This window comes from Diabrotica undecimpunctata, chromosome 7 (genome assembly GCF_040954645.1).
Source record: "Diabrotica undecimpunctata isolate CICGRU chromosome 7, icDiaUnde3, whole genome shotgun sequence".
NCBI lineage: Eukaryota > Metazoa > Arthropoda > Insecta > Coleoptera > Chrysomelidae > Diabrotica > Diabrotica undecimpunctata.
In genome coordinates this window covers 117,541,548-117,569,477 of record NC_092809.1, presented here as the reverse complement: position 1 = coordinate 117,569,477, position 27,930 = coordinate 117,541,548, and the positions used below count along the sequence as shown (strand labels likewise).

The 27,930-nt window shown below is 31.8% G+C and overlaps 1 protein-coding gene across 1 annotated transcript; it reads left to right on the top strand.

Annotated features, from left to right (window-relative positions):
• On the top strand, positions 1 to 27,152 carry LOC140446945 (alpha-tocopherol transfer protein-like). The gene is made up of 6 exons (XM_072539540.1): positions 1 to 166; positions 11,783 to 11,894; positions 16,462 to 16,556; positions 19,354 to 19,504; positions 21,344 to 21,648; positions 26,772 to 27,152. Exons 2-6 carry the CDS (start codon positions 11,813 to 11,815, stop codon positions 26,961 to 26,963), a joined length of 825 nt encoding a protein of 274 aa, XP_072395641.1. The 5' UTR covers positions 1 to 166; positions 11,783 to 11,812; the 3' UTR covers positions 26,964 to 27,152.
• The last annotated feature ends 778 nt before the right edge of the window (positions 27,153 to 27,930 follow it).

Below are 27,930 nucleotides of genomic sequence, written 5' to 3'. Positions count from 1 at the left end.
TTGTGTTAACATTGTAAAGATAATAGGATGGTATTTGTTTTAAAATATTTAGTTCTTTTATAAAGTTAATTTATGATAAATAGATAGCTATGAGTCTAGTATCTAATATTACTGAAGTTTGATTGGCAGTACAAGAGATGACATAAAAGCCGAAGTTATAATATAGGTAAATTATCATTTTTATGTTAACCTGGATGTGTAATATAACGAACTTTTTTAATCATTTTTCTGGCAACTCTAGAAATTATTGCGTATAAAAGACATATTAATAATTAACTTTCATGACCAAACAAGTAGCAATGATTCAACATTGTAAAATAGTTTCATAACAGTACAATTTTTTGGCTCGAGAAATATATACTTTAGGTTGCCTTCCATCATTTTACAGATTTTTTTATCCATTTTTGTTCCAACTATGCGTTTACCCTTATACTATATTTGACACATTTCTCCATACGACTCTTTCTTGCGTCATATTTATATCATTCCCTTTCTCCTTTGGTCTGTCTTTCCTACCACATTCTTCTTCTTCTTCTTCTGGTTCCTATCCGTTTCGGATGTTGGAAATCATATTGGCAATCATGACATTGCTCGTTGCGGCTTGAAAAAGGTCCGTTGAGGTTTTCTTAAACCATGTTCTTAAATTCCGCAGCCATGATATTCTCCTTCTACCGGGTCCTCGCTTACCTTTGACTTTACCTTGCAATATAGACTGCAGCAGGGAGTAACGATGCTGATTTATCGTAACGTGTCCTAGATATTGCAATTTTATGCGTTTCATCGTAAACACAATATCTGGTTCCTTCTTCATTTTTTCTAGAACTTCTTTGTTCGTGATCCTTGCTGTCCATGACATTCTCAGCATTCTTCTATAAAGCCACATCTTAAATGCTTCAAGTTTTTTAATAGTGGTGTCTGTAAGCGTCCATGCCTCCGCCCCGTACAGCAACACAGAGAAAACATAGCATCTCAAATGTCTTATTTTTGTATCTAGGGATATGTTGTGACTTTTGAAGATGGCGCTCATTTTGTTAAAGACCGTTCGTGCCTTTCCTATGCGGCACTTTATTTCGTGTACATTGCTCCACTGTTCGTTTATAATAGTTCCGAGGTAACAATACTGTTTTACTCGCTCCATCTGCGTCCCATTAATGTATAGATGAGCCCCATTTATATTCTCCTTGCTGATAATCATTTGTTTTGTTTTGTGCGTAATAATGTTTAGTCCGTACTGTTGACTGTACTCGTTTATTCTGTCCATTATCTAACATTGTTTACTTTTTCACCATTTAGAAGGATGCCTTCGTCTATTCCGTAAAGAGCCTCGTTAAAAATTTTCTCTGAGTACATATTAAATATCAACGGAGATAGGATACATCCCTGTCTAACTCCACGTAGTATTGTTATGTGATCTGTTTCTTCTCAGTTAATTTTCATCTATGCGGTCTGATTCCAGTAGAGTTCTGAAATTATTCTGAGGTCCTTGTCATCCAGGTCTGCTTCTTTTAAAATGTTTATCATCTTTTGATGTTGAACTCTGTCAAATGCCTTTTCATAGTCGATCGAGCACGCGTATACGTCGCAGTTAACGTCCCTGCATCTTTGAATCAGTACCTGTACTCCGAAAAGTGCCTCTCTGGTACCCACTGCGTTAATGAAGCCGAACTGTCTGTCCGATATTTGTTCCTCGCACTTCTTATAAATTCTTCCATGGATGACTCTAAGAAACAGTTTCAACATGTGGCTCATTAGGCTGATTGTTCGATATTCTTCGCAGTTTCATACATTTACCACATTCAGAAACTTCATAAATCTTCATATTGGATAATTAACATTCCGACTAAACCTGCTATAGCCATCTTAACCTATTGTTATGAATCACATATTTCAGAAACCCCACAAGTACACCAAATATAATTTTTTGTAGGGGAAAAAACTTATTTGCAATCAAGTTCTCTTATTTATTACAATTTTAATGAGATTTAATTACTATTTTAATGGGAATAAGCCACAAATTAAAGGTTCAATTAAGTTTATTGACGTTTCAATCTCCACTTAATAAATTAGTTTAAAATTGAAACGTCAATAAACTTATTTTAACCTTCAATTGTGGCTTATTCCAATTTAAATAGTAATTACTTATAAAATACGGCAAGAAAATAGCTTCAGAACAATTTTAATTAGATGTTTGTGTGCAGATGAGTGGTTTACAATATTTTAATTTATTTTAAACGTAAATTTTTTCTTTTTGGCATTTTTACAAAGAGATTTTGTCGCTGTACTTACGGAGTTGTTGAACTACAGGTTAAAATAAAGAGTATTGATTTCAAAAAAGTACGATCTTTATTCAGTTATATACAATAAATATGTCGTAAATACAAAGTTAGTTAAAAAAGCGGCTCTAATTATGCTAAATGAGACCAATTGTGTCGCGAATTCCTCGGCAGAATGTAGTAGGATCTGGTTACCCATATTGAAAGAGGAAGTTATTAAAAGGAAAATACCAGTATTGGTAAGTCAGTAACATATAGAGAATACATCATTTATGTTTTTTAAATAACAAACATATAAAATCGGAATTTGGTGTTTATTGAAGGTAAACTAAATGCACGATTAAATACTTACCATGTCGGGATAGTATTATGAGGTTTTTTCCTGGTTTTTCCCTCATAATTTACTATGGAATCACTAACAGGAGAATTGTACTGTCATCATGGCATGTATTTGTCTTTTTAAAGACGAATTACATGTTATGATCATTTTTGACGGATATTCTCAAGTTAAAGTTGATTTCATGTAATCGAATGAACTATCTTATAAGTAAAGTCGTCCCAGGAACGCAACTCAACAATATTGGCAATATCATTTTAAAGTCGTCTACTTTAAAATGTATAAGGTATATCTGAATTGTCAATATAGATGAGTCAGATAAAATTAAATTATTAGAAGAATTTTTCACTAAGTAACAAAAAACAAAATTTGTTTAATTTACTAATGTTTGTATTTTGAAAACGATTTCCGAAGTGGAAATTGAAACGTCAATAAACGTATTTTAACCTTTAATTGTGGCTTGTTCCCATTTAAATGGTAATTAATTTAAAATGCCACAAGAAAATAGCTTCAGAACAATATTTTTCCTAATATTCCAAGTTTGCTGATCCACTTGGTGTCGTTTCTTGCATTTGGTTTTACTTGATATTTTATTCGAATTCTGATCAAAGTCATCGTCAATTTTATGTTCACGTTCATTGAGCCTATACTCTTCATTGTTATCTGATTGCTTATCCCTAATAATATTATTAGCAATGTCATTATTATTAATAGTATTAATACAAGGTTCAGTTTGATTAGGTGTATTATATTCGTAATTCTCCAACTGCTCAACTGTTCTGTTGCCAATATTTAGAGTTGGGTCTTCCAATTTATGTAAGGTTTTATCCATTGCATATGAGCTGCTTATCCCACTAGGCAAATTGTTTGTTTAAAGAGATTCGGTAACTGTTTATATATTTTCAAGATTCAGCATTAAACTTATATGGTCTAAGGGCAAGGTGAATAAAAAACCATCATTAAGGTCAACAAACCTTTCGCTTTCCTCTTTTTCCGGGGGTACATTAATTATTATTGGTGCTATTGCGCCAATGTCTATGCTCTTTGAGATATTAACAGTACAATCTACATCAGTAGAATCAACATTTTCATGATCCGAACGACCTGTTATTTTTTCTGTAAGCTGTTCATTATTATTGTTTGGATGAGTTTTAGGACTGCTTTGTTGTAGTGTCATACTTAGCAGCCTTTGACCTCTCGATGTTCTGAAAAAATACAAACCAAATTTAGTACAATTGAGTTTGGGGAACCTCAACTGTACCTCCGAAATAAACTGTAGACATATGACTTTACGTAGGCTCCTTCGTATCTACAAATTTATTTAGCCACAATATTTCACTTAACCCTAATAACCCTGACGTTCTATATGTAGGACGCTAATTTCAATAATTTTTGAACACGGCCCTGTTTAAATTTGATAACGCCGTCTATCACAAAATGTTACTCAAGGACAAATCGTCCCATTGTTGTTTAGTTTGTTCCTATCGCTTGAAACGTCTACTTGTGGTGCGGTTGTAAAAAACGTAAAATATGGCTGAGCATGGAATCAGATTTGCAAGGTAAGAAATAAATATTAAACTTTTGATAAAATATACTTTTTTATGATGTTATTTGTATATAAGTGTTCATTTTTCTAAATCGTGACATAATTTTATCCAAAATGTTTGCCAGTTGGCTGCCAGGTGGTGATAAATTTGACCGTCCTACATGTAGGATGTCAGGATTATGTACTATTATGGCATGAAAATTTTGAGTAATTATTGTAATCATTGGATTTCTTTGTTTATTTTACTTATTATTTAGCCCAAAAGAATTTGTTGATAGTGTTATGAACATACTGCTTTTATTGTTTCAGGGGTTTTTCTTTACATGAGGCCTTGGAGATGTTAGAAGAAGATGAATTTCCTCATTCTCAAGCTAATATAGTTCTCTTACCTCCGAAAGATGCCGCTGAAACAGATGAGGATTCTGGTGATGAAGAAAACGTGTCTCCGGATAATTTGCCTTCAAATACGTTGTCAATTTCAGTAGCTGAAATTCATGTACCTCGTTCGGTTGACTCAGACTCGGATGATGATATTCCATTATCAAATTCTGTTAAATCTGAGAAAGTTTTGAAAATTCCACGGCAATACCACTGGTCTGAAGTAGCAACCACCTCAGAGGAAGCAGAAATACTTGATTGGTCAAAGGATAATGATCTCAATATTGATACAGAAGATACTCCCATAGACTGGTTCATGAAGTTGTTCGATGAAGAAATTTTTGATTTACTGGTTGTCGAATCCAATAGATATGCAAGTATAAAAAATAAGAAAAATAAGCCTATATGTATCGAAGAAATCAAAGCATTCGTAGGAATTCTTATTCTTAGTGGTTATGCTCAATACCCAAGGAAGAAGATGTATTGGGAAAAGGATAGAGACGTCTGTAATTCCTTAGTTTCTGGGGCACTTGCTAGGGATAGGTTTGATTTTATAATGAGCGTTCTGCATATAGCCGATAATAATAATTTGGATCATTCTGATAAATTCAGTAAAGTTAGACCTCTCTTTAGGTTACTAAATCAAAATTTTTTAAAACATGCAGTTTTAGAAGAGAACCACAGTGTTGATGAAGCCATGGTTCCTTATTTCGGGCGTCACGGCTGTAAACAGTTTATAAAGGGTAAACCGATAAGATGGGGATATAAACTTTGGGTTGGATGTAACAAAAATGGGTACGTAACGTGGTTTGACCCATACCAGGGAGCATCAACACACGTATCGCCCAAATACAAGGATTTTGGTGTCGGTGTAGGTGTGGTACTCAGTTATGTTGACATTCTTAGATCAAAGTGGGAGCTGAAAAAATTTCATTTATTTTTTGGTAATTTTTTTAGTACAATGACTTTATTTAAAATGCTGAAAGAAAAAAATATCAGAGGAACAGGAACCATAAGAAGTAACAAAATACCAAAAAATCCGCTGAAATCGGCAAAGGAGTTACAAAAAGACAAAAGAGGTTCGTACGATGCTAAGTTTGACGGTAATAAGAAATTGACAATTGTCAGCTGGCACGATAATAGTGTTGTATCGCTCTGCTCGAACGCAGTTGGTACGAATCCTATTCATCAAGTAAAGCGATATTCGCGACAAGAAAAAAAAACGATACTTGTTCCTCAACCATTTATGGTAAAATTATATAATCGAAATATGGGCGGCGTAGATCGATGCGATCAAAACGTAAGTTTATATAGAACTGGTATTAGAGGAAATAAGTGGTACTTCTGTTTGTTTACTCACTGTATCGATTTGGCTATACAGAATGCTTGGCAACTACATCGAAGCAATCAGGGCACTTTGGATCAATTAGCTTTTCGACGACGCATTGCAACTTCACTTCTTCAGCTTTATACAAAAGCGACTTCATCTTCTTGTGGACGGCCAAGTCGAAGAGAAAATGCCGATTCTCGTTTCGATGGAATGCATCATTATGTGATTAATCAAGAAAAACAAACTAGATGTCGCTACTGCCATAAAAAAACAACTACAAGATGTCAAAAATGTGATGTTGGTATCCATGTACGCTGCTTTGTGAGTTACCACACAAATGGTAGTGCTTGATCCTGACGTCCTAGATGTAGGACGCTAATTTTTTTTGTGTACATTGCGATTTTTTGCAATATTATTACAGTAATGTATTCAAGTGTTCCAAATAAAACATATTAATAACAAAAAATTGCAGTTTTAATACTATTTCTTATGTCAGGATTATCTGGGTTAATTGAAATTATTTTACAAAATTTTGTGCAGTACGCCTACCTACAATTAATGCAAAACTCTTAACTCCAGCTACTTAACGAGCTGACATAACCTATAAAATTTTAGCAAATCTCGTATCTCCATGCTTTGATTAAATCATTATTATAAACTCACTACTTTTGCATGGTACATGTTAGGCTTAAAAAATAAATGGTTTTGTACTTACTTCTCCATATTTCAAATTCAAAAGAGCACTTAAATAACATCAAATTACAACAACAATAAAAGAACGATCAGCCTAGATGCTTCTCGTAGAATAACAACATGACAACTGGGAGTTCGAAGTTGTGCCAACATGAAAACGACAGACTGGAGTTAAGAGATACGCTACTTCTTTAATATTACACAGAATAATTTCTTTTGAGCTTGCTATTAAAAAGTAGATCATATGTGATTCATATGATCTCCCACTTTGGCATCGGTTGGGATACCAGTAGACTTTCTCTAATAAATATATTCTTAGTTTTAAATATGATGATTATATGGGATTAAGCCATTAAATAATTGAAATAAAAATTGCATTTTTAACTATTATAATGTTTGACGTTTCGATTTCCATTCCGGAAATAGTTTTAAAAAAAAATTACTTTATATATAAATTCTGCGAAAATTTATAACGAACAAGTTGTTGTTTGTAGGTTATCTTTTTCAAAATTGATAATTGACTTACTTTGCCTCGATCTTGTAGGTAACAGCATGCTTGTGATTGAAAAAAATCAAAGGGTGGTGATTTTACACTCGGATTATCAAATTCTGACTGTCTTGTATGTTTCTTGTATTATATTTGTGTAAAGTGTATTAACGTCGATTATATGTTTATGTTTTGTCGGTTGCATATTAAGTGTAGATTTAAGATGGTATGTCTCAGACTTCCTATTAATCTGCTATTGTTGCTATGTCCTTGGTATTGGCTTCTTCTTTTAGTATTGGCAACCAAAGCCTGCTACATTTTGCTGATGGATTTGCTACACATTTTTACACGTAACAAAAAAAGAATTTAAAAAATACCCTACCCCCTTAAATATATGCAGTGTTTTATATATTTTGTTTTTCAGTAATTTAGTTGAATCCTTTTTTAGTTTGGAGGAAGGTCCATTTGTAAAAAATTCTTAAATTTTCTCCTACAATTGACTTTTGCTTATAATTACAGTTGACTTGCCTTTTACAGCTGGTTATATTATTATTGACTCATCTTCTTTTAGAGCTTTGATAGTTTTAAGTTTCCCTTTACTAATTAACTTTACATTCTTTACAATTAAGTTTACAATCAATTGTGGTTAATTATTATATAAATATTTAATCATTCCACAAGAAAACAATTTCAGAATCAATTCTTTGTTTAAATTACATATTTTTTAAATATTATAATTAGAAAAATATGGTTTATAACCAATATAAGTTAACTTGATGGTATAATTCAAGGGCAAAGACTAATTTATCTTTATTTTTCATTTTAAAACATTTATAATTTGGTCTAAAAATTTTTATCTAAAGGCGTGGCCTCAAATTTTGAAATAAAAAAATTAAATAAAACTTTCCTTTTACTTTTATAATAACAATTGATAAGAAATTAATCAAAACAAGGAGATATAAAATACAGTTAGAACCACGAACGCAGTTAATGGTTTTAAAAAAATAATAATTTATTATCCAATACTTAGAAAATGCAATACTTTACGTTATCATTACTTTGACACGGTTCAGGATAAACCACGTATTTTAATATTTGGTATATAATTTACAAACTTATATTATAAATATAAATAAAGGAAATCTCAGAACAAGATGTGGTCAAATAATTGCATATGCAGACGATATTGCTATTATTGCAAAGAACAGGAAAATAATGAAAGAAATGGTAAAAGAAATAAGAGAGAAAGGGGAGGTAATGGGACTAAGATTAAATCAAGAAAAGACAAAAATATTAAGATTAGGGAAAAAGCCAATGAAACAAAAAATCAAAAAAGCAAGTTCTGACAAAATAAAGCAATGCAGAGTTAGATGGTTAGGTCACATTTGGCAGGCGATAAGGCAGTGACATACGGAATGATAGAATGAAATCCAGGAGGAAGAAATAGAAGTTAAAGACCAAGATCAAAGTGGCTGCAAGAAGTTAAAGAAGACCTCCAAAGGGCAGGAATCAGAGAATGGAGAGGAAAAATTAAAGACAGAAAAAAATGGAGAGATAATATTGTCAAGAAGATACCATAAACAAAATGGACTGATCCACCCAAAAAATAGGATCTAGAAAGCATTCGCGGTTTAACCCCACGCTGGGGTGTATAGTCATTATATATATATATATATATATATATATATATATATATATATATATATATATATATATATATATATATATATATATATATATTATATATATATATATATATAAATATATATATATATATATATATATATATATATTATATATATATATATATATATATATATATATATATATATATATATATATATATATTATAATGTTAAGAGTTAATAGTTAAAATGTTAAGAGTTGTCTAACCCTGAAGTGTCTACTGCATATTTATTTATGTCACTGATAACATCTTTTGTTCCAGTGTTTTCAAATAAATCAACTGTTTCCTCAAAAGTTAATATTTGCTTGTTTTAACTCTTTTTTGTTTCTGAGTTGGCTTTAAAAATACATCGTCATTGAAGTCTCAATCGGGAGTAATATTGCTTCAGATATAGTTCGTTTGGAGAACGATTTAGATGTATTTTCCTCATTTGATAAGCTAAATAATTTTGGTGCTGGATTCTCTTTATTTATACTAACCAAGAAAGAATTAATATTTAGGCTGGAAGATGAAGGATGGTTAGTTATGATTATGTTAGATGATAGGGCTGATGAGGTGGTTATATTTGGTTTGGATATCACTAGCATTGTATTATCTGTAGTTGATGGATCAAAAGATGTTAGGTTGGTTGTAGGTAATATTTTTGTTATTGACGTTGAATTATTTGATATGTTTGTAGAGGTGCATGTTGTTGATGGTGTAATAGCAGTTGTTTCTGTTGAAGTCACTGTAGTAGATTCGTTTCTGTTTGAAAGTGTAGCAGTTGGGACAGCTGTGTCTGAGGGATTTTGATTTACTGAGCAACTACTAGAAATATGGCCATGTTGTTTGCAGAGGAAATATAAGTTGTCTAGTGTCAAAAAAATTCGATTGTTAGTATCTTCATGAGTTATTAAAATGGAGTCGGGAATTGGACATGTGGGTGGAGATACGTAAATATGTCGACGGAAACTGAGTATATGTTTGTATTCAGGATTATTGGTTCCTATTTGCAAAAATGACATTAATAAAGTTGGTTTTAGCCCTACGATCAGTAGCTTGTTTTCTATTACCTTATGTGGGATAGTGTGTTTTGGAATAACTAGAGATCCTACCGCTAACAAGTATTCTTCTAATTTAACATCATTAAGAGAATTAAAAACTATTGCTTGTATCTTGGATGGATAGATCGGTTCTTGTTGTTTGCTGGCTGCAGCTGAGTAAGATTAACTCTTAACTATTTACGTAAATATGGTCGAAATCCAGCTTAAACTGTTTGAACTACTTTAGAAATCAAAACGGTGAGCTTACAGAAAACTACGAGGAAAGCATAAGAGAAATTCAGCCGAATTTTCTAGGCCGTAATACACTACAAGCCCGTCGGACATTTTTAAGGGGTCATTTGACCCAGCATAAATCACATATAAATCAATACCGCAATATATAATAACAACTTAAGAAACTATGCCATTAATTTTTATCGGTACATGTGTGAGTACACAGGGGAGTGGTAAGTTTACCAATCAATTAATTAAATTAAATCAAAAGGGTACCGGTCAAATTTTTTAGGCAGAAATTGTTTAAACGATTTTTTTAATCAAATTCCAAAAGTAACCGGTCTGTGGCCCGAGAAACATTTTTTAGGTTTCTAAATAAAAAAAAGTCGAAAAATTGTTAAATTTTTCATAAAATTGTTCCAAAGCTCAAAATAATAGGAAAAAAATCATCCCAAATTCATGGTATTTAATGATAGAGATTGTCGCTGAAGGTGTTAATAGCACCTTGAGGATACCAGAATTTGGCGATACACCAAATTACCTTCAGAGAATAAGAGTTAAATGCTAACTTTCCTAAGGCAGCATTAATTTAAAATAAAGCAAAGACTGAGCTTAATAAATTCACCTGCAGGATCAAAAATATCAAGGATGAGGGGATGGAAATGTATATGCTACTACCTTGCCTATCAAAAATATTTATAAGGAGATAGAGTTTTGACTATATTTTAAAAAATAGTAACATTTAAATTCCCTTTTATTCCTAAGAGAACGAACGTATTAGCGTAACGTCATCTCTTTTAAGAACTACGAAAAAACTACTGAAGATACACATTAAAGTAAATAGCTGACAGGTATAACGCCTTATGAAAAAAATGTGCATATAAACCGAGCAAATTCACCATAGATACGTCTTGCATTGTATTGTCAATATTGAATTTCTAAAAAGAGAGAGAAAAAGAGAAATAGAGGGACTCTAGATAACAGCAGGTTTGTCAACAATGGTTTTCAAAAAGAGTTCAGTCGGCCACTATAAAAACAGTAACAGATTGTCCTCAAGCAAAAGTTTAACCAGATGTAATGCAGTCGATACTGGTTGACAAATTCCTTAACAAGTTAAAAATAAAAGGATATTGTAAACTGTCGTATGCAATGATTAGTGAAAGTAGTGAAAGTAGTGAAAGTAGTTGATTGTACGCAACAATTTGTACTTCATCCATGAATAAAACAAGACTATTACTCTCATGATAGGTTTAGTTTCGTAGAGTTTTTCTTAATAGGGCACCTTAAACTTCCCGTAGAATAGGACATGAAGCTCGAGGTAACACATGAGCTCTTTCCAGCCGGCAAACTATATTGAGTATGGATGAACTTATCGGGATACTTATCGGCAGTATCACGCCGCCCACATAAATTTACGTACATAAAGTATATAAAACACTTTAAGATATTGTTAATACATAGAAAAGAAAAAAACTTTTTACATATTATCCAAAATACATTCCTTGCAAATATATTTGACCTATTTTTTACTTATCATTTTACTTGTTATTTCTAAATTTTATTAATACACCATAAAGAGCCGTCACTGTGAACTGAAAAATTGCAATATCTAGTATAACGTGCTAAATGCTAAACTGCCTTAAAACTAATATCTTATTTAAATTTTTAATTAGTATTGATAAATTCGTTGAATTTTTTATCTCACGCTGTTGTCAATGCAAATAAAAATTAATGCCAAGTTAAACTAAAAGCATTTTGGTGTAGTTTCTACAAACATTTATTTTGTGATTATTAGTTGTAGCAATTGTTGTTATTTAAACAACAAATGATGGCGTCTACAGTGGCAACCGTGAACGAGAATGAAACAATAACGATTTGCCTATCAAAACTAAGGAAACAGATTAAAGGTAGGTGAATAGTATTATTTTTGGTAACTTAATAAAAGTTAAATGAAGTAATCACAAAAAAGTGTGATAATAATTGAAAATAAATAGTCAAAATCGTTCAAAAAAAATTACCTAGAAAAGCCATTTCAAAATTAGAAAGTAAAGCTACAATGGGATGGTTATTTTTGAATTGTAAAAATTTTATGAAAAGCAATAGTTTAAGTGTCTAAGATCGGTATGACAGAGCAATTAGAAATAAGTGGAGGTGCATAACGTAGGACTAGAGAGAAATAGATGAATGGAAAAGGTATGTTTTGTCAGGTTGTCCAGAACTAAATATTCTCCTTCTTTAAGGTAAGTGGGGACAAACTACTTTATTTTCAATATTATTTTTCTTGATATACCTACCCTTGGATCATGGTAATTTTTATCTTGTTTGTACCAACGTGGAAAAGCTGCATAGATGTTTTCTTCTTTAGAGGTTCTGAGGTTCTTTAACCACAATGTTATTGTTCTACCTGCACCTCGCCTTTCAAATATTTTTCTTTGCACGATAACTTGTAAGAGGGCATATTTAAAATAATTTCTCTTAATGTGTTCAAAGAAAGCTTTAGAGAGTTAATGGTATTCATTACCTTCCAATTTATCTTTATTATACTGATGACCTCTTTATTTGTAATTCGGTCAGTTCACGAGACCTTAAATTATCTCTGACTCAGCCACATCTCAAACGCTTCCAATCTCTTGCACATATCTTCGTTTAAAGTCCACGATTTAACACCAAAAATCGGAATAGAGAAGACTCAGGATCACACTTTTTGACTTTTTTTGTGGCTTTTTAAGCATCTCATCCGGTTGAAGGTAGCTTTCCCGATGCTCGCTGTCATCTTATGGTTGTTGTTCTACTCTTCATTTATTATGGTGCCGAGGTAGTTGTATTACTTTACTCTTTTTACAGGGGTTTGGTTAACGTAGAGTTCAACTTTAGCTATCTTTTCCTTGATAATTACCACAAACTTTGGCTTTTTACGTTTATATTAGGTCCATATTTTTGATTGTGGGTATGTCATTTTGTTCATAAGGACTTGTAAGTCTTCTAGGTTGTCCGTAAAAACAATGGTTTTATCTACATATCTGTCGTTCAATAAGTACCCGTTTAGCAGAATGCTTTTTTAAAATGTGTGCAAGTATTCTTTCAGAGAAGATATTGAAGATTGGAGGAGACAAAATAAAGCTTTTCCTTATTTCAGGCATGATTCTTCCATGTGTTCACTTTAAATTGTGAGATTTGCGGTTTGAATCCAGTAGAAGTTTTTAATTATTTCCACATCATTGTTGTTAACTCGTATTTCTTTTAGTATTTACATTATATTGTATTCTATCTAACTGTATTTGATCAAAAGCTTTTTTGTATCAAACAGACAGTCAGCCAATCCTTCAGTCAATATTGTATATTTAATTTTGATATAATTTAATAAATCGAATATAGGGTAAGTCAAAATGTAAATACATTATTTTATCGTTGATTTTAAATGGACCACAGATCAAAGCTGTTAAATAAATAAACTTTGCGCGATTTTTGCCATTTTTACAATTCTCATGAGATCTGAGATCAATAAAATTTATCACCTCCACTGACCAGTCACTATGGAATTTTCATTAATATAGTCCACTCTTTAAAATTTTATAGCATAAAATTTCGATTTAAAGTTTTGTCAACAAAGATGAAGTATTTAAATATACTTAAAAAATGCTCAATTTAAGCTTTGACATTACAAACAATCTAATATGTTTAAAAGTTCTTCAAAATTTTACAAATACGTTTTTCGAAACAACACAACCTCAGTAACAAATTCTACCTATTGTCATCTTCATTGAAGTATTTTCTGTAGCGGAAGATTTTTTGTGATGTGAAAGTTTAAATTCAGCGCTTTTAGGCCTATTTCAAAAGCTTTAGGTATATTTGGTGCCAAAACTCAAAATCGAGATTTCGTGTTATAAGTTTTGAATACTAAGCTCTAATAATGGAAATTCTTTACCAAACGGTCAAAGGAAGTAATACATTTTATTGAGTTTATAAGAATCGTAAAAAATAGTAAAAATCGCGCAATATATATTTAGCAGCATTATAGAAACTGACTTCCTTTTGCGGCAAAATGCAAAAATTTCATACGAAAGCCGCACTTTTCAACTTTAAAACGCATTTGGACTTTTATCGATACGATACTCTGATTAAAAGATGTCGAATTTTAACCGTCGAGTTGATATAAATTTTATTTAAAAAAATTGATTTCGCGAGCGCAACTGACATTAGAAATCGCCGGTTGCTTCAAGCATTGTTTCTGATAGAATGGATCATTATACATAAAAAGTGCTAATAAATATTTTAGTTCAAAATTATCTTGACTAAATTTCTTATTTGAATTATTTTTTCTATGACGTTACATACAGATTCTTGGTAAATCGTTTCACACGAATGGAGTATTACTGTTGCTGACTTACTATATTAAGAAAATACGAATAATCAACGTCAAAAATGAAAACAAAGTTTTAAATTTTTACTTTAAAATTGAAAATGTGGTTAATACTCTTGTCTGTAGAGCAATTGGAACTAGCCACATAATGAGGTCAGATAATCCCTAAATTGCATAATTCGATAACAAACATTATAAGTAGTAAGACACAAGGTCGATGATAAGGGATTACATTTTTTAAGGGTAAGTACAAGTTCGCGGCTCTAAAAAGAGACCGTACGCCCTAAGCGGCAATAACCAACTGTAAACACAAGAACGTAAATATTGTTTTAAAATGACAAGACTTTTAAGACAAGTGATAGGTAGTTTTTAAAAAGTGGTTAGATAATATACAGTGTGTCAATTCTAAAACTTACAATGGGCTATATCTCACGAACAAAAGCTAATATCGAAAAATGCTGGAAACCGTTTCTAGGATAGTAAGGGAGAACTAAAATGACATGAAAGAAAAGTCACAGAAAACAGAAAGGTGTTGAAATTACATAAGTTTCACCTGTAGAAAACACAAATTTTTTAAGAACTAGGCAATGATGATCCAGACCAACGAATTGAGTTTTGCGAACTCATGACTGAAAGAATTCGCGTTTAACCGAGAATGTTAACAAATATTTGTTTCACTGATAAATGTACTTTTATGCTGAATGGTAATGTAAATAAACAAAACTGTCGGTACTGGAGTGTTGCGAATCCGCATCGATTCAGAGAAGGTCACACTCAATATCCTGAAAAACTAAATGTTTCAGCAGGAATATTAGGCGATGCTATAATTGGCCTCTTGTTCATCCCAGGCAATTAAAGTGGCGACATTTATGCCGATATGCTAAAAAACCCCATCGAACCTTTAATTATGCATGAATTAGAGAACCAAAGTGACGATCAAGGCAACCTAGCTCTAGACGAAGATTTGCTGTACTTCCAACAAGATGGTGCACCTCTTCTCTATGCAGCTAGAGTTAGGCACTGGTTAGATACTAATTACTCGAACAAATGGACTGAAAAGAGAGGTTTTATTGAGTGGCCACCGAGAATTACGCAAGCATGTCGCGGTATTACTAGAAGAACATTTGCAAGTTCGTAAAGAATTTAAAAATAGACGTTACAAAACAACTAAACCCACTTTGAAGTGAGTGATTCCACTTTCATGTCATTTCACTTCCCCCTTAATATCCCAGAAAGCATTTTTTTCAGTGAACATCAGCTTTTCTTTGTAAGATAAAGCTTATAGTAAGTTTTGAAATTGACACACTGTATACCCATATTGATGCTCAGATAATATATGAAAAAAAAGCAACAGCGTACCCCGATTTCTGGATTTGTTAATCACAAAGGAGAATATAAGATTATGTAACTATAGTCTATAGAAACCATCCCACATCAACATATATTTAAATTATCAATTAAGCCATAACATAAATATTAAAACTATTATTTATAGACGAGAAACTCCACAAGCTTGAAAAAAGAAAACAACAAAACATTGAAAACAATATAGAAATGATTACAAAAAGGTATTTGAGGATAATAAAAATCCCATATGTAAAAGGCTTATCAGAAAAAAATAAAGAGGATAGAAAATAAGTACATCAGCATTTATCACAACCAATACACTCACAGCTATACTATCCAAAATTAAACAACAACATAAAAGATAGATTAAAGAAATGTTTTTATAAAATACCAATACTAAAAGAAGCAGTGAGCAATAAGAAGATACCAACATTAACGAGTTAATAGCGTGTCAGAGATACAGTATCTATAAATAACTACATAAGCACAGAAAGATCAAAATTCATATGAGGGTACAACAATACCTCTGCTAACTTAACTCAAAACATGCTTTTAAGATCTATTCTAAGTAGTGTCAAATTTGTATTACCACCACCGCCAATTATAAAATTCTACCGGTGAAAATCACTCATAACTTTATTTTCAAAACCAATGTAAAATATAATTATTCTGATTACAATCAATTGTGGTAATATTATATGAACAGTACAAAAAAATGTATCAAATTATAACAATTAACTAAGTAATAATTTTAATTAAATTTTTAGGTTTGGAAATACTGGATAATGTTAATCTAGAGGACAAATATCTGTTAAGATTTTTATACAGCACATCTTTTAATATTGATGAAGCGTTCAACCGAGTAAGTAATTTTGAAGCAAATTATTACCTTTTTTATATGATAAAATGCTGCGGAGAACGCCACGGAACTAGCGCCACAAGATGTCGACATCACGGAATTAGCGCCACAAGATGTCGACATCACGGAATTAGCGCCACAAGATGGAATCATCACGAGTAGAGTCATGAAATATCGGTTCTTCACAGGCTTCTTCACATAGCTTTGGTTTCATTATAATTATGAATTATGGATGGTTTGCCGATTTCTTCTGCGATTTCTGCTCCCTCATGCATTATTTAAAGTAACAAAATTACTTTGTTTCTCTTTGGCATGTAAGATACTAACGTCTTTTTTTGATCGAAACAAAACATTGATGTAATTCAGTTTCGGTCTTTTACGTTTAAGAACTCCTTAGGAATCTCCTTTTTATTCTCACAAATGGTTCCTATCATGGTTAATTTGTAGGAATCTTGTAACAATTGGTCAGCAAGAGAAACCAATGTGAACTAGTTGTCCATAGTTACGCTACTCTGAGTACCTGGAATTGATTTAGTCAACTCTTTTACATAAAATTCAGCAAGAGCTACCATATATTTGGTAGATGTAATGTTACCCCATACTTCGCTGGCTTGTTAGGAATATACATCCTATTATGGCAGCGTCCTCGGAATGCCAAAAGTTGTTCGTCAATTGTGACGTCTGAGGATGGAAAAATACGATGTTCTACAAGTATCGATAAAAATGTTCCAAATTTCTCGAATGTGTGTAAACAGATCATTTATCTTTCTTTCTTCTCTTGTTTTCTTGTTATCAAATATAAGTCAATTTAGTAGGAATAAACAGCGATCACAATTCATACAAGATCTATAAAATTTGCCTGAAATAGTGGCATCAAACATATGGCTTGCTGATAAATGATTGTCTTTCTTTGCCACAAAAAGAAAATACCAAATAAAGCTTTCAATTTGTCTTTTGTCGTTATGCTAACATTCTGATGGCCACTGTATTTTCGAGCTTGATCGGCAATCTCTGCATTTGTATATTTTGGAATTATATCAAATATATTGTCAGAAAAAAATTTAATAAATGATCATCCAGCGTACAACAGTTTTTTGCAGTCCCTTTAGAACCCGATATAAAATGAACCATGTTCCTAGCAGCTGTTCTTTTAGACCTTTGAGGCAACTCTGTTGACCATTTGTGACCATTTTTACCCTTGAGGCTTCTGTTTTTAAAGTGTATTACATATTTTGAACGTTTACGTACTTGTGATAAAGGAATATCATTTTCATCTGAACTAGACTCTACCTCTTTTTCAGACTGAACTGGACTGGAATTATTTTCCACATCAACCTCGCTATCGGAGCCGGAGGATTCAGCTCCCAAATTGTTCTCTTTCCCGTCACTACCATTACCTTCAAACGGGTCTGGATACTGGATAACTGTCTTCCCCATTCATAATACGTGCCGCTTCCTCCTCCAGTTCTTTTGCGGACAAAAACTTTTTATTTGACATCCTAATAAGAAAAACTCATGTAGCATATTATGCAATGAAAATGAAAAAACAATTTACCATAATTTTTTGTTACTAAAACACTCAAAATCAAAATACAAACAATAAGAACCAGCTAATTTATTATATGACGTAAACACGGGACTTTACGGGAAATATGGTCTTAGAATTGGAAATTATAACAATCGTCTGCGACACTATCAAGCTCAATACTAATCAACCTAATCAGGAAGGTACTCAATTGGAGAAATCGTTAAAATAAACAAGAGTGGGCGAAAATACCCGATGTATTATGAGCGTCGTCAAATTTACGAATGACCCGTATTCTAAAATTAATAAAAATATTAAATCATTTGTTTAAATTTTTAACACACTTGTCGATTTAAAATAACTTTATATAAATATTATTATTCTTTTAAACATATTTTTTAGTTTATATAATAATTAAATTCACTATCAAATGATATTTATTTGTATTTTAATATGATTTATTATTGCATTTGAGAGATCTGTCACAAGTAAACGATGTATGCTTTGTTAATACGCCAACAGGTGGCGTTAGGAGAAAACATAATAATATATTGAATTATTTAAATATATCATAATTTGTTTAAAATATAAATAGTAAATAAATAATAATATTTTAAATTTTAAAAATATCGAAAACAGTATAAAGCTTCGCGCTAGTCTACTGTACCGTCTACTGTTTTTTTTTTCTAAACATACAAAATTAACAATTACATAAACAAACCCAAAGCAAAAAAAGAAAAGTATTGTAATGATCATGCTTGGACGAAACCTCTCATAAAAAATAAAATGTCGTAGAGCACAATGACGAGATATGAGAAATATCAAAAATAGCACAAAAAGAGGATCACACATGTTCTAGAAACGACTTAAAGGTACATAAGATTAGCACACTAGACATTTTTGAAAATCAGCTGAAGTTCAAATATGACGCTTTAAAAGTAGATTTTCAGTGACAAGAATAAATAAACGATAATTTTCCTATTTTGTGCAATAAAGTTAGTTCAGTTTCGTATGTTAAAGAATGAATGTTCTAGAACTAGTTTTTAGAAAAGTGTCACAATTGGTGTAAAAAATGCGATTACTTGAATTCGTAGTACAAAGAGAAAAAATTAAAAAACGTTGAATATGTTGCCTATTTGAGTCCATTTCAATTTAGGTAAAGAGCCATAAAAGAACTACTTACTCATAATCAATTTATTTTAACACATACTGTGCATATAGTAAAAATTAACTGATTACACACAGTACGTTATTAATTATTTTGTTGTTTTTTAGTTCAAAGGATATCATGATAATGTTAAAAGATATCCTCAATTATACCCTTTAACAGGCCCACTAGATCGAAGATCAATCATAGAACGGAACATCAGTACTTTGTTACCAGATTGTGATAGAAGTGGCAGACCTATATTTATATTTAAACCACGTAAGCTATGCATTTTTTTATTCCCTATGTATATCATAATATATATCATCATTCAATACACTCATAAAAACATTCAAGAAGATTTTAAATAAGAATTATATATATATATATATATATATATATATATATATATATATATATATATATATATCCCTTTCATAGCGTAATCCGCCTTTGGGTTCCCGTTCGCCAAGCCTGTCTATTCTGCCAGTCTTCTTCAGATAGATTTCTTGCTGACATTGCTTTTGAAATTCCTTGCATCCATGTTGTTGGTGGTCGTCCTCTTTTCTCTGGTGGTATCTATTCTAATATTTTTTTTGGTAGTCTTTTCCCCAATACGTCTAACATGTCCATGTTAATTGTTGTTAATAAATTTTACATATTCCAGGTCTTCGTCTTTTTACCTACTCCCACCAGAGATGCCACAGAAAATAGCGCCAAGGTCGGAGAGTGTCTTGACCCATTTCATAAAATATAGGTACTTACCTACCAACTAAATTCCACCCGTTTAACCGGACTAATTATGCGGTCGGTCTTTTCCAGACCAGTGCAGTACATGAATAATCCGTCTTTTCTTTCTCTTTCTCTCTCTCTCTCTCTCTCTCTCTCTCTCTCTTACCTTTGCTGCAGATTATTCTCTAGTATTTTCTTATTTCTGATAATTTAAGTTACTGCCTGCAGTGTTGCCTTGTATTCAGTCTTTCCCCTCATTGATATTTGCATTATTGTCTTTAAGCTTACTCTAACTACCGTCTTGTGCGTCTGAAGTGCCATTGAACATTTGGCACTTTAGACCAGTGTTCGGCCGTATCAGACACTTCACATTCTGCGCAGTTTCCATCCGCTACTTTCGCTGTCCTTTCTAGGTAGGCCCTGAAGAAGCCGTGCCCTGTTAGAAACTGTGTGAACAATAGTTTGTATCTCTGTCGCTGCATTTCATCTAGTCTACAATATTTGGAATTAATACCCCCATCGTAGGTCCATTCGTTCTTACCCTCCGTTCCTCAAAAGAAAGAAACAGTCTCCCAACAGGAAGACGATAGGTGAGAAGACCACGAAACGGAACGGAAACTTATTATAGATAAAATATTAATATAGATAGTGTACAAAAGAGGGTGTACATAATTGTGAAATTTCTAATATAATTTTAGAGTATGAGAACTGTGTTAAATAGGACTAATTCAAAATATTTAGGAGAGTTAGTAAAGGGTTATACAAATAATAGTCAAATCAAGTTAATGAAAAGCCTTATCAATATTGCTGTTACACACACTCACGGTATTTACAGGCTTTCTTTCTCGGTTGTTTTTCGTACTGAGGGAGCTATCTTTACTATTTTCTACACACGTGTCTCGCGATACTAACACTAAGATCAAGATATAGGGAAAAATTGTGTATAATATTGTCTATATGATTCAAAAGAGGATTCGCAGTATTTTTCTCGTAACTATCAGAAAGAGGGGGATATAATGTCTGTTACTAGCATCAGTCAACAGTCGAGAGATAGTGTGTCTGTTACTAGCGGAAGTCAACATTCAATAGAGAGCACGTCTGTTGCTAGCGTCAGTCAACAGTCAAGAGAAAGAGTCTTTTTCGTTTGCTATTTTAAAACTGTCCATGTATCTAAAGGAGTGGTGTTGAAGTAGGAGTAGGAACTCTCCTTTTTTTTTTCATGATGTAGTACTTGCTTCTGCTCTCTGTAAAATCCATATTTGTACCCATTATTGTACTTTTATTTATTTTGCTTATTCCAACGACTTTTGGGGTAATACCCATAAAAGGTTTTATATTATATTTTAACTAATTTTTATGTACTTTACTGTTTTTAATATATTTTAGGTAATACTAATTATAGCCAAATGAAATTCTCTGAGCAGGCAGCGTTAGACGACAATTTATTCGAATATTTACTTGTCCATAACCCAGAAATAGCAGAAAAAGGAATATGTTATATTTTAGATGCAAAAGATCATTCATATGGATTTATGAGATGGTTGTCTGTAGCCAATATGAATATGGGATTAAATAAACTTAATTATTTACCATTCAAAGACTTCATATGTCATGTTGTGAATCAAACTAACCTCTTGAAAATTTCTGTTAAGGTTTTTTGGCCATTAATTCCAGAATCGAGCAAAAAAAATGTAAGTTCGTCTTTATTTTAATAGTTTAATAAATTATAAAACTTTATTTTATTAAAGTAAAATATATAATATAAACACCATATGTTAAGAAAAGATAAACGAAGTTAATCGTCTCTTTCTACTCAGACTTTCTTCCTAAATGTGTTTGAGTACTCCCGTTTTGAATAATATTTTTACATGCCTGGTTACCTAACTATTTGTGGTGTTATTAAGGAGTTAAATTATATTACTTAATTATTTCAATGTTGTATCTTCATCCCGCCACTTATGTTCCAACGCCGCAGTACGGTTTTGTCGAATGCTACAAAATTGAACGTAATTTGATCGTGTATTTGCACACCATTCGACCAAATCGGTGCGATTTGACGGCAGACAAACAAGTCAGTCTGAAGCAGAACGACAGAGTTGGTTGGGCTGTAAATTTGATCGTGTATATTGTGACGACAAAATCGTATGACTGCAAAAAAATCATTTACTGGTAAATTTCGAAAACGGCTTATAGCTAAAAGTTGTTAAGATATTTCTTTGACATTTATAAAGAACAAGACTGTCTTTGGAAAATAAAATCGATCATATCATGATAAAACCAGTATAAAACAAGCTGAGAATATTTCGGTTGCTAAATTTCAAGAAGTGAAAGCGTATACTAATGAAGAGTTGGTGGTAAAATAGAAAATTATTAATTTTCGAACATGTTACGAAAGGGAATTAAAATTATCTGGATATAATCGCAATTCTTCTAATAAATGTACGTAACAGTTCTTGTATTTTTTTCGTTTATACAAACACCAAGAGCCGCTAAACGTATAGCGGTATCTGACATGTTTCTGATTTGAGAGTAAAACTCTTACTGCAGAATCAGTAAGTGTCTGTTCCCATCCAATTTTCAACATCATTATTGTACTGTAATTGCATTCGACAAAATCGTACTGCGCCGGGCAGTACGGATGAGTTGCGGGCTTTACCAAGGAGATTATGTAATGGTGCATGTTTTAGAGATGATGATGAAGTCGCTACTTAATAAAATTAGCTTGTGTCGGTGGCTCAATATTTATTAGAAAAAAATTACATACTGAAATTAAATTAGTATAAGTCTTTAAAACTAGCATAAGCTTTTTTGGGTTTCAAATATATATATATATATATATATATATATATATATATATATATATATATATATATATATATACATATATATGTAAATACTTTTTTCTTTTTGGGTGTGGTAGTCAATAAAAACAGAGCTTTGCTAAGGCGTACTATTTATTTTGAATCCAAGCTTTCGGTGGTTTTTTGCCACCTTTATCAAGGTCTACAAAGAAAATTACTATGTTGTAACAGTTTGAATGGTGCCAAAAAAAGGCTATAAAGAACTATAAAAAACTTACCCGAATGTAAGATTCGTAGAAGAAACAACAACGTTAAATAACATGATATACTGAAGTTGCAATTACACTTTAAAAATTACTGTTAAAAAAACACTTTAAAATTACTAAATACGTTAAAAGTTAAAAACAAAATGAAGGACGACATGTTAAAACAGTCGTCGCTGCAGGCTTGATTTTAGTCACATTTCACGAGCAGAAAGAGAACGTGGGTGGACAATTATTGTTTAAATAGTTAGGAGAAAATACAAAAAACAACTTTGAAATTAACGTCTCATAAAATACTGTTTATGAATTTTGAGTACTACCAACTGTATTACGAACTTAAAAATAAGCGGGAAGTTAAAAATGTTATTTATGACATAAGCAATCGAAAGAAAATAGTATTTAGTAAATAGGTTTAGGAAAAATAATAACTCAAACAAAACAAAACTAAATTAGTAACTGAAGTTTGATCACAAGTATTCAATTAATACTGAAATTTTTAACAAAAGAAAAGAACAAAGAAAACTCTGAGATGCAAAATAGCTCAGTCAAAAGTCAATATAAAATTGTAAATTTTGCTAAGATTCTGGATCTCAGATCTGTTATTAAGATTGTTATTATCACTCTTGCTGATATGTACCATCTCTAAGAAAGTTCTCTTAAATTTATTTTTCTCTCTGGCTAATATTTTTACATTGTTGAAATCTATCTTATGGTCTAGATCGATAGTATGCTCTGCCAAAGCACAAGTAGGTTTGTTTAATCTACAATCACTCTTATGAGAAATAATACGGCTAGACAGATTCCTTCCAGTTTCACCAATGTACGTGGATGGACATTCAGTACATTGAATGCAATAAACAACATCTGTAGTCTCTAGAGTGGTTAGGGGTTGTTTTATTTTGCTATACAGCTGACGTATGGTTTTGATGTTCTTGTTAGCTATTTTGATATTCTTAAAGTCTTTAAAAATCTTAGTGAGTTCAACGGTTAGTTTTGGAATATATGGAAGGGCATAAAAATACACACTTGTTGAAGCTGAATTATTTTGTGCTGAGGGCACTGATTGTGACATAGTAAGTCTGTTGTTTCTATTAACAAAGGGAACATTAAAAATTAATTTATTAATCAGTCTTAGAGGATATGAATTTTCAACAAAAATATTACGTAAGAGGTTGAGATCATGTTGGAGATAATCCGGATGAGATAACCTTTTGACACGTTCTTTCATCGCTAGGACTAAATTAGTTTTCATCCTGGGAGGATGGTGAGAGTGGTAGCTTATGAATCTATTGCTACCTATGGGTTTTCTATTACTGTTATTGATACCTAATTTTTGAGCACGAGCAGCGAGATGCTGCCTTAATATATCCAAATACATAAACGAGTTCATATTAATAATTTCCTCATAAAATTCATGTTACCTACTCCTGCGAATGACATGCACCACTATATCTTGACCCCACCTTCACCGTGAGTTACCGTAGCTTTCATATTTTTTAATTTTAGTTCTTCGTTCGGCTTACCCCACACCGATGTGTTTCCATTGGCTCCAAATAAGTTTATTTTGGTTTTCATTAGCAAATATTACTGAATTCTAAAAGCTTAAATCTTTGTTAAGGTGCCCCGTAAATAAAATGTCTATTTCTAGCAGTTTGACCATGCAAATTATTCTTTCGTAATATTCGTCCAATTATTTCGGGGTTACATCTTTTTCCAAACTGTCTTTCTACCTTATCTCACAATGTTGGTTCACTTTTTTAAGAATTATTTGCTATTTCTCAGATATTCCATCTTTCTTCATGTTCGGTAAAAATCTTATTTCGAGCTGCAACAATGTGCAATTTTGAATATGTCTGTTTGGCTATATCCATTTTTAAGGTGAGTAATAATTAAATTTCGTCCTAATCGTAGTTCGGTGATCCATTCCTAAATAATTTTGTTATTTGCCAATACTTTGAAATGTCAAATTAAACATAAAATTAACTACAATATGAATTTAATGCAACGCCTATTTCGCAAATTTCAAATTGATGTTATGTAATGCTTCATCTTAACCGCATCATTTTAGCTGTGACATCAAAATCATACATAAAATAACTAAATATTTATTGTCATTTAAGTCTAGTATATTTGAAACCAAAAAAATAGCTTATGCTATTATAGAAGACTTCTTCAGGTTTCTTCTCCTATCGGAGGTTGAAAATCATCATCGCTATTTTAATTTTATTGGCCGCGCTTCTGAATAATTCTAATGAGCTACAATCGAATCACTCTCTCAAATTTCTTAGCCAGGATATTTTGCGTCGTCCTGGGTTTCTCTTCCCTTGTATCTTCCCTTGCATAATTAATCTAAGTAATACGTACTTCTCGCCCCTCATTATATGACCCAGATATTGAATCTTTCTAATTTCAACAGTTTTTATGACTTTACATTCTTTCTTCATTCTTTGTAACACCTCTATATTAGTTACTTTTTCAATCCACGATATTCTGTGGATTCTCCTGTAGTACCACATCTCAAAGGAGTTTAATTTTTTGATTTCAGACTGTTTTATTGTCCACGCTTCCATGCCGTATAGTAAAGTAGAAAAAACGTAACAACGTAGCATTCTTGTACGGATCTCTAGATTAGGGTTACGGCTGCAAAGTAAGTTCTTCAATTTTATGAACGTGTTTCTTGCCATTTCTATTCTAGATCTTATACTTCTGTTTAATCTCCATCTTCGGTTAGCCACGTTCCTTAATATTTATATTGTTACTCTTTCGATCGTTGTATTATTGATGATTAGGTTATCTACATTTTGTGGTTTTTTTTTGTTGTCACCTTCTAATTGTTCTACTTTTTGGTCAAAAAATAGGTGTTCAATGTATTCTTTTCATCTACGTAATTTGCCTTGCGTTTCAGTTACAGTGGTACCATCCGCATTTGTTAATATCCCGATTGGTAGAAGACTTACAGTAATTTAATTTCAGTATGTAATTTTTTTCTAATAAATATTAATCCATTGACACAAGCTAGTTTCATTGAGTAGCGACTGCATCATTTAAGCTGTGAGCCACTGTATATAAATAGTAGTCTGGAATGATTTGTTCCTAATGTTTTCTCTGCAACTGCAGCAAACATTATGAAAGGAGATGAAGCAGGGTTGTTATCTCCTAGAGTTCGCCGGTGATCTACCTCGAATACCTGATCTGTTGATATTATTCTAGGATTATATCTTCTGGGATTTATGTATTTGAATTACTATCGAGAAAGTGGAGCCATCATATTGTACAAGGGTACTACCCTAATATCAAATATGTCAATATTTTGACCACATATATGCTGCAAGACTCCACTTGTTTTCAAATACGTGGTCGATCATCAATCGACACCATGTCCAAACAAAAAATATAAAGTTGTTTAAAGTATATTGTGCCTGTAAAACCATCTGGCCAGTTTCAAGAAATCTGATTTAGAAAATAAAATCTAAAAGGAACATTTCCATTTCAAACACTTTAAATTGTTTGCATCTTCATAAATTTATTTAATTTTCATTAGGAGCTTTTCAAGAAGTTCTTTGGCCACTTTTAATTATTTAAAAGAAGAAATTGAGTTCTTATTTGGCACCTGTTTTACTGTTAAAGAGCATTAGTTCTTATCTATTTTATAATGGTACCAAGACGATCTTTTATCAACAACAGATCGAAAACTAGTCTTTCTATAATCCGACAACATAACGAAAGTAATATAATTTAAATATATTTTAGGTGAGATTTCACGCAGATTGGACATCTCTACATGAACATATAGACCCAGAAGTTTTACCAAAGGAATATGGTGGAACAAAAGAAATTGATTACGAAAGTATCCACAAAAGCTACTACGATATGCACGATGACATTTTGAGGAGTTACAGAAATATTCGACAAAGAAAAAAGAGTTTAGAGAAATCAAAATAGCTGTGGAATCGAGCTAGAGATAATACAAAAAATAATTTAAAATATGTTGTCTTTAAACAAGTTGCTTAAAAAAAAGATAAATTTTGTAAGAGTCAGTAACGATTAAACATCAGAAAACTATTTTACTTTTTTTTGTAATTATAGAATTATTTCACATTTTTCACATTATTTCACATTATTTTACATTATTTTACATTATTTCAAAATATTTCACATTATTTCACATTAATAAATTTTATTCAATATAAAAAAATATTATTTGTGACTAAGTACAACTATTTAATTAAATGCAGATTAATTATATAAAAAAGCTAACACTTTTTAATATTGTACTACAGGCACAAACATCTGATTCGTTTCCGAAAATTAGTATTTGGTGCCAATTTAACTTGGCCACTAGCGTAACACAATCCAGAGGCTCCACATTTATACTTAAGCGCATTGAAATGTGGAGACGCACCGTTCATTTATCCAATATCAATGATATTCTGTAAACTGTAATCAATTGCCACGTTAATTCGAAATGCTGCTCGATGGGGATTAAACACGACACTTCTGCGTTGTTGATTTTGATTCCACTGATTCTATTCAACTTTATTTCGCGCTTCATGTTGCTCGTCAGTCTAATTTGCTCTATATATTGTTACATCCTTACCTAAGTTACTATGTCATATTGGTGGCACTTTTAAGAATTAAAATGGAAGTGAAAATAAACAATTTATTACTTTTATGTTTCTGTATAGCCTTGAATATCCCATGTCTATCAAAAGTTTTAATATAAGGCCTGATTACGACGAATTAACTGCGATTCTTGTTAATACTAGTCTATAATTTATTTTTCAAAAAAATGTTCTCAAAACTCACTCCTCAAACTAAAAATTGGAAAAATGTTCTGATTGAATGGACAGTGCACCAAGAACTCAATAAACAGTGTTGTTCTGTATACAAAAACGCCCCTGATGTTCAA